General features: G+C 37.9%; 1 protein-coding gene across 1 annotated transcript in view; it reads right to left on the bottom strand.

Moving 5' to 3' along the window:
- Positions 1-1,509: 1,509 nt before the first annotated feature.
- The window catches only part of prkd2 (protein kinase D2), a 32,396-nt gene continuing 22,406 nt past the window's right edge, over positions 1,510-11,499 (bottom strand). The window contains exons 8-18 of the mRNA XM_066655503.1: positions 10,222-10,333; positions 7,551-7,628; positions 5,852-6,152; positions 5,636-5,688; positions 5,439-5,511; positions 5,226-5,332; positions 4,718-4,879; positions 4,440-4,538; positions 3,497-3,764; positions 3,248-3,333; positions 1,510-2,612 (exon numbers count right to left, since the gene is read on the bottom strand). Of these exons, the coding sequence (XP_066511600.1) occupies positions 2,397-2,612; positions 3,248-3,333; positions 3,497-3,764; positions 4,440-4,538; positions 4,718-4,879; positions 5,226-5,332; positions 5,439-5,511; positions 5,636-5,688; positions 5,852-6,152; positions 7,551-7,628; positions 10,222-10,333 (1,555 nt within the window). The 3' untranslated portion in view covers positions 1,510-2,396. The remainder of the gene's footprint in view (positions 2,613-3,247; positions 3,334-3,496; positions 3,765-4,439; positions 4,539-4,717; positions 4,880-5,225; positions 5,333-5,438; positions 5,512-5,635; positions 5,689-5,851; positions 6,153-7,550; positions 7,629-10,221; positions 10,334-11,499) is intronic.

Here is an 11,499-nt window from a genome sequence, read left to right as displayed (position 1 = left end):
TATATAATCAAGCAGTAAACTGTTCTCTATTATTTCATTCAGTTAAAAAGACTGTATCTTATACAGGAATTAGACTGATATAATGCTATCTATTAATTAAAATCAAACTGTAATTGTCTTAAAATTTCTGACACTATTATCAGCTCCAAACGTGAAAAAAGAGCATCACTCCATAATAAATATCCAGAATATGCTTGTGCCCTCCTGTAATCAAACTGCTTACTCATTCTGCTTGACTTAATGTTTTTCCTGACCAATAAATATGTGATTATTAAAATTTCAGCTGCATTACAAACCCTAAATGATTTGAATCAAATTTGTATTCAGATGTTTCTCTCTCCATCAAATAAGGATTTCATTAACATTAACTGTGTTTTGTGCAGAGCTTTAAATGTGTTATAAAAGGAAAAAAAAAAAAATTATGGAATTTTTTAAGCTACAGAACCAGGATGAGGTGCTACAATAAAACCAGGTGACTAAAAATTAAATAAAATAGTAGTGAAGTTGATATAAATATATACATTTATCATTATAGATAAATGAAGATAATGTGTTCAAACGGAGACAGACATGAGGAGAACACACCACACTCCTCACAGACTGGGTTTCACCACACAATGAACATAAAATCAGTTCCTACCCATACGACATCATCCTTTTTGTATGAAATCTATTATATCCTCAATAAAATAAAACTATTGAAATGTACTCTCCATGAATTGGTCCAAATCTACTTTTCAATGATTAAATAATAATCTTCATCAATTAAAACACTGAATTCATAAAACAGAAATCTAGTTTCTGATTTGCTGAAGTCAAATAAGGGCTATATACAGGGGTTGGACAATGAAACTGAAACACCTGGTTTTAGACCACAATAATTTATTAGTATGGTGTAGGGCCTCGTTTTGCAGCCAATACAGCGTCAGTTCGTCTTGGGAATGACATATACGAGTCCTGCACAGTGGTCAGAGGGATTTGAAGCCATTCTTCTTGCAGGATAGTGGCCAGGTCACTACGTGATGCTGGTGGAGGACAACGTTTCCTGACTCGCTCCTCCAAAACACCCCAAAGTGGCTCAATAATATTTAGATCTGGTGACTGTGCAGGCCATGGGAGATGTTCAACTTCACTTTCATGTTCATCAAACCAATCTTTCACCAGTCTTGCTGTGTGTATTGGTGCACTGTCGTCCTGATACACGGCACCGCCTTCAGGACACAATGTTTGAACCTTGAATACAATGAATTGGATGAAGATTGGCCACCAGGCTGCTCCAATTTAGCCATGAAACCTTCATGGTTTCAGTTTCATTGTCTAACCCCTGTACTCTTGCCTGCAGGATTACATACTTAACTTTGAGGAATATGTAGATGTACTGGTAAAGTGACTAATTATTTCCCAGAAAAAGGGACATTCCCCTCTATGCTCAATAAAAATTATTAATTAAAACATGACATTTGAACTTTAACAAAATTAAACTGTCAGTAGAAGAAGTCATAGGCAGGTTTTCTAAACCTCTTTATTTTTCATGCCTGTTAACATTAAACATCCACAGGTTACGCAAGTATACGTTATTTTCTTTATAGCAATAAACTTTAAGCAAACATGACATGAAAATCAGTGCCATGCTATCATTAGAACACCCCTACCTAAGGAACATGCAAAAAAAAAAGGTAGTTCAGCTAGTTTTTTTTTTTTTTTTTTTTTTTGCTCAAAACCTATTGAAAAAAGTGACCCTCTGCTAAGTTAACAGAAACGCGGTTAAAGTTAAAAAAGTTAAATTACTATATTGTTGCTTATAAACAGAAGCATATGTGTATTGTACTGAACTTCCACAATACAGTCCTCTAGTTTGCAACGTCAGGGTCTATTCATCACCCATTTGTATATTCATCACTGAGCTGGTGATGACTTCACAAAATCAGCAGCACTGGTTTCCATAGTATGACAAACTCTGCCCTAAATCATGAAGTCTTCAATGAAAGAATCAATGCAACAAATATTAACATCTGCATTGTACAGGTCCGTGTTTGAGTTTCTCTTTTCCTCCAGGTCTTCACATATTACTGGGAAAGATTAGTCCTACTGGAAACTCTTCATCTCTCTGGTCGTCGATGTCTAACAACATTTTCACTCTACCACTACGTATAGGCCAACTACGACACTGTCCCCACTGCCCTACAGCTCAGGCACAGCTGTACTCTCTTAATCAAGAAACTGCCTACAGCTGACCTGTTAAAGTGGACAGATTCTGTGCTTCAGCAAAGGAGCATCATACAGACACAGAGTGGGGTGCTCACTGCGAGAAGGATTTGTCAGTTCTTACTTTTTATAAGTCTTAAATATCCCCATATTCCCACCAATGAATGCTTTGCTAACTTTACTCCGCTTCCTCAGAGAATACTGACACGCTCTGTGAGGCCCTGCATGTCTGAGTCGTCAGTGGCCTCTTGTTCATCTTCGGATGTGGGGGGCACTAGGTGGGCTGGGTAAGGCAAAGTGTGCTCCTGAGCAAAGAGCTGCCAGCGGGCATCGTCACTTTCATGCGTTATGTAGCGTTCCCCCAGCTTCGACTCCAGCGCACGAAGGTCCAGCCATGTCTGATAGTCCTAAAGAGAAAGAAAAGAAAGTTGAGAAAATTAAAGGGGGAGACAATGAGAAAGTGGAGTGTTTTGTCTTCAGTGTTCGCAAAACATGACATCATTCTGGTTTTTCAGTATTTAGTCCATGCAAACTTCCCTGTTTTCACTTTACCTGTGCTTACAATTTCACTAGCAATAAAAGTAGGTCGTTTAGAAACACAAAAGTTCATAGTATTTATTCTAGTGGTGTAACACAGTGCTGGGTGATAAAATGATATCGATTGGTTTTGTGATTAATTTTTGCTTGATAACGATAAGCTTTGGGTAACAGAGCTCAATAAACCTTCATTTCTGTAAATGAACATAGGAGACCCCATCAACCTGAGAACGTACACAAGACTATAATAGGCTTAATTCAAATGCTTGTGTATGTATTAAACATATATTAAATATGTTATAGTCTCCTGTTCCCTCTGTGTTTGAGGTGTTTTTGGTCTGATGATCTGATCTGATCCATGGCTCAGAACCCATGATCCAAATTGACCTATGCGTTTTTAATCTGCTTCACCATTAACAACAAATGCCTATTGCCTTCATTTAATGATTTATTGTATTTATTGTAAACAAAATTTTCTTATCATGGTCTCGGCGTCTGCTGTTACCTGTAAATATGAATGACTGAGGCTTTTATCCACACTATAACGTTTTCTCATCTTCACTTGAAGCAAGTTATTGATGAGGTCGGTAGCTATGTGAAACAAAGAGATCACAATGCCATTTAGTACCATTCTATTTAATACAATTAAATGCAATATAATTTATCAGAAGAATATGATTTAAAGCTACAGACAAAATATTAGACACTAGAAACTGCAGGTGTTGTATTCTCTGCATTATAAGACTGATAATACCTTCTGGAGAAATTTGTTTCCAAGGATTGGGTGGGTACATGAAGGCAGCATTGTGGATTTGATCGTTGATATCTTCATCCTCATTAAAGGGGAAGGTCCCACTTAAGCTGACATACATAATAACCCCAACTGACCACATGTCCAAAGAACGGTTATAGCCCTGGTTCAGTAAAACCTCAGGGGCCAAGTAAGCAGGTGTGCCCACCACAGACCGCCGGAAAGACTTCTCTCCTATAATCCGGGCAAAACCAAAGTCACAAAGCTTCACCTGGGGAAAAAACAGTGAAAGTTTCAGAAAGTCACAGGAAGTGAAGTAATAATAGTAAACAATACAAGGTGATAATTCAGGTTTACTGCACACTTCACTTAGAATTCAAACTTAAAGCAAAAAAATCTGGGATTCTAATAGCTTTAGAAGAGGAATGCACCGATATGGGAATTTTGGGCCAATGCCGATATCCGATATTATAACATCCCTCGAGGCTGGAGGAAGAACCAAGTTGGTAAAAATGAAGTTGCTGAATGAATTTTAATTAGTATTTAGTATAATATTCACTGAGATCGCTTGCGCCCCCTGACAGAGGTCTCAACTGTCACCCAGGTCAGTGATTGTTTTTAAATTCTGCCAAAATGCGAGGGGCTATTATCCTCTGCTGCTAGAGTAACCATAGTTACTAGAAACCTAACTATATATATATATATATATATTTTTTTTTGCATATATAAAAAAAATGTCAGATGTATATTTTATACGAAGTAAACTGTTTGTGGAGATGGTAAAACCGATATCTTATATCAATCCACTGCAGGCTATCTTAGAGTTGTATTACATTTAATTCATCAGTGATAAAAAAGATGACAAAAGGAATTTCACAGCTGCAACTTGATAAAACATTCACTGAAGTTGATGAAAATGAAAAGTGACCTACTAAGCTGTGTTTACCTGTGGGAAGGGTTCTGCTGAGGCCAGCAATACATTCTCAGGTTTCAGGTCACAATGCACAATATTCTTAAAATGGAGATGCCTTAGGGCAGCAAGGATCTGCACGGACATAAAGAACCAGAAACCAACAAAAAGAAAATGAAATAAACAGTCAAATCTGTACTGTCTGCTACCACAACGCTATGATATGTGATACAAATGGTCACATATATTCAAGCTGATTTGTAAGAATGCGCACACTTTTTGCAGTGATACACTGAACCACATGAAGCACTGACCTGTGTGATGAGGAACTTTGTGAGTCTCTCGGGCAGCCGTCCTTTCTCACTGGACAGGATCATCTCCAGCATATCTCCATGTAGCTTCTCCATCACCACAAAAACCTTCTCAGGAGTTTCAAACATACATTCCAGATTCACTATCCCCAAGTGACGCAGACTCTGACAAAGAGAGGCAAATAAGGGAAAGACTTATAAATAACACGTAGAGATAAAATATCTTAACATAAATAAGCATTTTTGACGTACAAAAACACACAATGGCCGGTGGATTGGCAACTCAGTGTCCGTAGGTGTGAGTGTGTTTCGCCCTGGGAAGGACTGGTACCCCCTTCGGGGTGTGTTCCTGCCTTGCACCCAGTGATTCTGGGTAGGCTACAGACAATGAATGAATGAATGATTGAAAGCATTTATGACAAGAAGGCACTTTTCATCCTAACCTCTTGCCACAATAAACACTCCAAATTTGTTCAAGGTTTGCAGACTCTCTCCACCTGCTGCTGATTACCTGGAGTATGGCCACCTCGTTCCTCAGTTGGCTCTCCTGCTTGGTGGGAAAGCGAAGTTTGTCAATCACCTTCACTGCCACATCACGTCCAGTTTTCCTGTGTTTACCTTGTAGAAGATTATTTTCATATTAATGATCTTATGATATTAGATTGATCATATCAAGTTGATAATTTTTACCAGAGTAGAATTTTCATTTTTGTAATGTACTTACCGCCATAGACTACTCCAAACTGACCAGAGCCCAGAACTTCATCAGCAAATATCTGATACACAGTGCCAATATCCTACAGGAAACAGCAGTACCGCTATCATCATTTTCATCATCCTTTTACAGCTAATCATCTTTAAAAGCAAATTAGTTAACAATGAATACAATTTTCATCAAGCGCTTTATATGCAAACACTCACCACATTTTCCTGAATCTGACTATTGGACACAGAGATACTGACCGATGCCTGCCCTGTGAAATACAAAGCTAAACTGATTAATGATCCAAGCATTTATGCCTTGCTTATTTCAGCTGCCATAGTTCAAGATATAGAGAATATTAATGACAAATATTTACTGTATCTTGAAATGAATGCAGTTCGAAATGTTTTTAAAAACTGTTAAAATTGACCTACTGTGAGGAGTGTTGCCTGCTGGGGGATTGTCCTGAAATATGACCGGCATAAGGGCCTGACGTATAGCGTTTTCCCAAGATTTGGCCGTTTCTCGTCCTACTCCACTGTTGGGTGCCACATTACTGGGTAAAGTGGGACCTGACATGAGAGGTGACTGGGAGGGTACAGTGTTAGGGTCCTCTCCCACAAAGTAACGCATTGTGCCTGTGACAATCTCAAAGCAGTGTGGGTTGGCACCACTTGGCACCAGTGTAAAATCACCTGCTGGACATACTTCTAGAATCTCAGAGAGAGGTATTTCCTGAGGAAGAAAGGAGCAGGTCAATGATGTGTACAGTCAGTTACCCTTTGAAACAGGTAAAAATCATAACCATTAAAAGAATTCTAAAAGTACTGAAGAAAAAGATTTAACTGTTTCATAGATCCTTCACAGAAAACACCATGTGGTATATGTGATAGGACTAATCACGTCTAGCAACTATATTTCAGCAAGAAATACACTATATTGCCAAAGGTATTCACACTGAATTCAGGTGTTCTGATCACTTCCATGGCCACAGGTGTATATAAATCCTAGGTGTGCAGACTGCGTCTACAAACATCTGTTAAAAAATGGGTCACTCTCAGGAGCTCAGTGAATTCCAGAGCGGTATTGTGACAGGACGCCACCTGTGCAACACGTCCAGTCGTGAAATTTACTCACTACTAAATATTCCACAGCCAACTGTTAGTGGTGTTATAACAAAGTGAAAGTAACTAAGAACGACCACAGCCACTCAGGGAATGCTGAGGTATAGAGTGTGCAGAGGTCATCAACTTTCTGCAGAGTCAAAAGCTACAGACCTCCAGACTTCATGTGGCCTTCATATTTGCTCAAGAGCTGTGCGTGGAGAGCTTCATGGAATGGGCTTCCATGACTGAGGAGCTGCACCCAAGCTTTAAACCAAGAAGAGCAATGCAAAGTGTCAGATGCAGTGGTGTAAAGCACGCCGTCACTGGACTCTAGAGCAGTGGAGACGTGTTCTCTTGAGTGACGAATCACTCTTCTCCGTCTGATGACCCGATGTCATGACTTTGGCTGTTGTCAGGAGAACAGTACTTGTCTGAGTGCATTGTGCCAAGGTGGGAAAGAAAGTGAAAGAAACTTTTAAATGCTTCAGCGTACCAAGAATTGTATACAATTTCAGGCTCCCAACTTTGCGGGAACAGTTTGTGGACGGGCCCTCCCTGTTCCAACATGACTGTGCCCCAGTGCACAAAGCAAGGTCCATAAAGACATAGATGAGCGAGTTTGGTGTGAAAGAGCTTGACTGGCCCTGCACAGAGACCTGACCTCAACCTGATACAACATCTTTGGGATGAATTATAGCGGAGACTACGAGTCAGTGTCCGACCTCACTAATGCGCTTCCGGAGGAATGGTTAAAATCCCCATAAACACACTGCTAAACCTTGTGGAAAGCCTTCCCAGAAGAGTTGAAGCTCTTATAGCTGCAGAGTGTGGGCCGACATCATATTAAACCCTATGGATTAAGAATGGGATGTCACTGAAGTTCATAAGCGTGTGAAGTCAGAAGAGCAAATACTTTTGGCAATGAAGTGTATGTGGTTTGATCATGAAACTAATGAACAAAGACAAATACAAAGCCAGTTATAAGGATCATTAGGACGACATTGCATACAAATTCTTATATTTTTACCTTGTAGTATTTGTTGGTTGTGTCATTTTGGAATAGGATAATACACTTGCAATCCAGACGCCAGTAGTGTCGCTTCCTCTGTTGGGGACGAGAGTTCAGGGATCAGAGGTCAACACGAAATCAATGTACTTTTTAGTGAGGAGGAGGAGAGCGGCCATCCCATAAAGAAGAAGAGAATGAGCATGAAGAAGAGTACAAGCTGAAAAGAAAGAGAAACAAGAAGAAAATAGAAAAGAATGCAGGAAGCAAATATTGAAATCCAGAGAATAAAGGTAAAACTAAACATTTCGTATTTAAAGGAAAAGTTTCAGAGTTAGTGAGCACTTAAATATCCCAAGAAAACAGAAACAGTTAGTGACTGATATTAAGCAAATCAGCAAACGTAAGATTCAAAATGAAGCAAAGAAAAGAACAAGTATGCGACAGGTGTGGGCTAGAAAGTCAGGTGTGTAATTTGCAGAGGCGTAGAGCTTTGATTACACAGGTGAACACAACAAAAAGATCCACTCAGGGAGGGTTTCTTTTGTTTTTAGTTTTTAGTGAATGCACAGCACCAGTCAAAAGCATGAACACATCTCATTCAATGTTTATATTTATGTGGCTCTAAATGTTTCATATTCACAATGTTCTAGATTTATACATCTCCCTTATCTTACCTATAGATAAGACAGGCATAGATTTGGCAAATATTGTAATTATATCAATGCAACACATATAAAGTGTAGGTTACAGAGCACATACTTGTTATAAAAGCTATTTTTCATAAACACTAGATTAATACGTTAAAATAATTGACATCTGGGCTTATTTTTCCATGAAGTTGTAGAAGCACTGTGCCACTGAAGTGTCAAGAGCCGATGATGTAACTGCTCCAAGTGCTGTGCTAGTTTCACACACTGGGAGTCTTTACATAAGTTCGCCTTTATGTCCCATAATACTCCCTAAATGCACAAAGCAAAGAGTTTGTCCATGAGCTCAACTCAAGTTCAGCAATATAATCTTATATAGAGCTACACGTTTAAAAAAAGGCAGCATTCTTAGCAATGGAGCGAGGGCTATTTCGGAGGGGGTGTGAGTAGGGGGGGGGGGGTGTACGACAAGTTTGTGAGAACTGCACGTGTAGCAGAAATATGACGAGGCACCATCTCAAAGCAACTCATGCCAGTCACTGAAGAGATGAGGGGGTTAAATGTGTCTTTTTTTGTTTTTTAGAGCGAATGTGCAGCTTTTAGGCTTTTTCTCTCAGGAGTTTATAATTTTTATATAATGTAATATAATATAATATAAATCTTACACTGTTTTTTTTAGGAACAAATATGTTTCTATAAGCAGTTGCAGTTTTGTACGAATGTATAAATAAATTCCAGTGGAGCTTGAAAATTAAAGACTTGCACATGCGTCAACATTCAATATTGTACTCTCATCGACAAATGGGGAGCACAGCAAAAAAAAAAAATTGGGAACCACGGCCCTAAAAATCTAGAAGCCAGAAGATCTAAGAGCGATAAATGATGCAGGCTTTCTAAAAAATAGATTAAATCCAATCTCTTCTCTTTATCTTTTTAAATAGATGTTTATGCATCATTTCATTTATCTACTCTAAAACCTCTTTTAGCCTCCTGTTTACAACGTGCCACTGCTTTTCCCAGTTAAGTGTCCAGGTGAGTAAATGACCTGAAACGTATTGGTGTACGTACATTTTGAAATATTGTCTTTGTTCTTCATTTAAATGTAGGGTTTAAACGATTTGCACATCATTGCATTCTGCTTTGGTTTACATTTTTTACTGTGTCCCAACTTTTTGTTTAAAAGCGGGGTTTGAACTTTTCTCTCATCTTTTTTGGCACTGCTGGCGTTTTGTTGTATAGTCCCTAGACTGTACAATCCCATGGGAAGCCATTGCTCTCATGTTTGTGTGGGTTGTCTTCTGTAAAAACCTTGACGGTAGATGAGAGGCCTCGAGGCAGTTAATCAAACTGTAAAGCAGGCAGTTTGTTTTCAAAATGCATATAATCAGGCAGATAGCAATATGTGCCACAGCAAACTACACTTGAACACATCAGAAAATGCTCTAAGTCTGGTTCAACTTTGTATTCTTTTAGAACCCTGGGTTTTTTTTTTTTTGTTTTTTTTTTTTAAATAGTCACAGATGCAAAAGAATCCACGACCCAAGCAATCGTAGAAACACTGAAAGCGCTCAACTGTGAAACCACTCGTAAGTTCTAAGTTTCATTTATATTTAAAAACCAGAACCAGAAAACTTGCAGAGTACTACTTCCTCTTTGTGTGGACTTTTTTCCAACCGTTAAACACAGGGCGATGAGTGAACGATAGTTTGGGGCTAATTTTTCGTGTTAATTAATTAATTCACAGATTTTAATATCCCTAATTTGTGTGTAAAATGTGGTTATATCTCTACAAAAAATAACGCATAAAACAATACACTGTATTCATTTATGATACTGGCATTAAACACAAGAATGTGGCTTACTGTACAAAACACCACAGACAAGTTGAGATTTTTGAGATAATAACGACCTTCATAATTCAGTCTTTAAAAGAACTAATGAGATTTTGAGTTGTAATAAACCTATATATTTTTAATAAACCTATATATTTCAAAGCTCGCACTGCAGAGAGAATTATTTGTGTAAATTGATAAGCAAATTACCAGCGTGTCCTTGTTGCTGTAGTGCACCATCCAGCCTTCTTTAATAGCTGTACTAGAGCGGCGAGTGGTCTGTCTCACTGACTGCACCACTCTCATCAGAGGAATATTAACACTAAGGAGAAATCAGAATACACAGTCAGTCAATATATAATATCAGAATGTCTGAATATTTCAACAGTATTAAATCTGGAAATTAGAAAGTTTTATGGTCAGTTAGGGGTCAGTGCAGGGTCTCTCTAATATTTTGCTAATCAACAACAAAAGACAGTCAAGCAACCATCAGACAAATATCATCATCTTCTTAATGCAGATTTAATAGAATAAAAGTTTACTTTAATACAAACGTAATTAAGTTACTTTATAAAATTTGCTACCATAGAAGTAACACTGTGGAACTTGTTGTTGTTTTCCTCTCCCTCTTTAACTTTTTAATCTATGATCCTTTCATGTTTGAGTATAATTTTGAACTGAATTGCTTCAAACTAGACCTAATATAGCTTTTAAAAAGTTAGTGAAAAGATGGCACTTTTTGGAAAATGCTATAAAACTAATTCAGCTATCTCATTAAAGCGTTGTAGTAAAGAAGTGTTGAAACTGAACGATGGCCAGACCAACTGATGAGTTATAGCTGTTCAGGATAAAAATGGAAGCACATATTTTGAAAGTGAAATATTCTCTGGATTCTCTGGTATCAGCGGAACCCGAAGAACCTGAATTATAATAATAAAAAGAATGTCTAAGAATCAGGAGTTTCAATTGTGTTACAAAAGTCACACAAATACAGCTGTAACTCAAATGTTTCTGCAGATTTCCCTTTAAGAGTCAAGGGAGATTATTACATTTTTGTGCAACTACATCACTAGGTGGCACTATAACCCACAAAAAAGTATACAATAGAAATTGGGCAATAGTAGTGCATCTTGTATGTGGATTTTGCTGTTTTGATGTGGAATGGGCATGCTTCTTCAGTTACAGTGTCAGTTCTCTCTATCAAGTTTTATCTCAATGCAGTTTAATTTGTTTGAGTTACAGTACAAAAAGTGCTCTGCACAGAGCTCTACACACTTGTACTGACTGACATTCTGTAGCAAATTATTATTGACCTAAAACATGAAGTGAGCCCCCTACTGGCTATAGCCCAGGAATTATAGCACCCCGATTCATGTGCCAAAACAGAACTCAAAATCATGTAAATTTGAGTGAAGTATACAAAAGTTTTGTTCAAGTAACACTTTTTTTTTTTTTTTAAATAATAATAAAGCTAATTTTTGATAATTA

This window comes from Hoplias malabaricus, chromosome 1, assembly GCF_029633855.1.
Source record: "Hoplias malabaricus isolate fHopMal1 chromosome 1, fHopMal1.hap1, whole genome shotgun sequence".
NCBI classification, from domain to species: domain Eukaryota; kingdom Metazoa; phylum Chordata; class Actinopteri; order Characiformes; family Erythrinidae; genus Hoplias; species Hoplias malabaricus.
The sequence above is the reverse complement of the archived record's forward strand: the minus strand, read 5'-3'. Positions and strand labels throughout refer to the sequence as shown.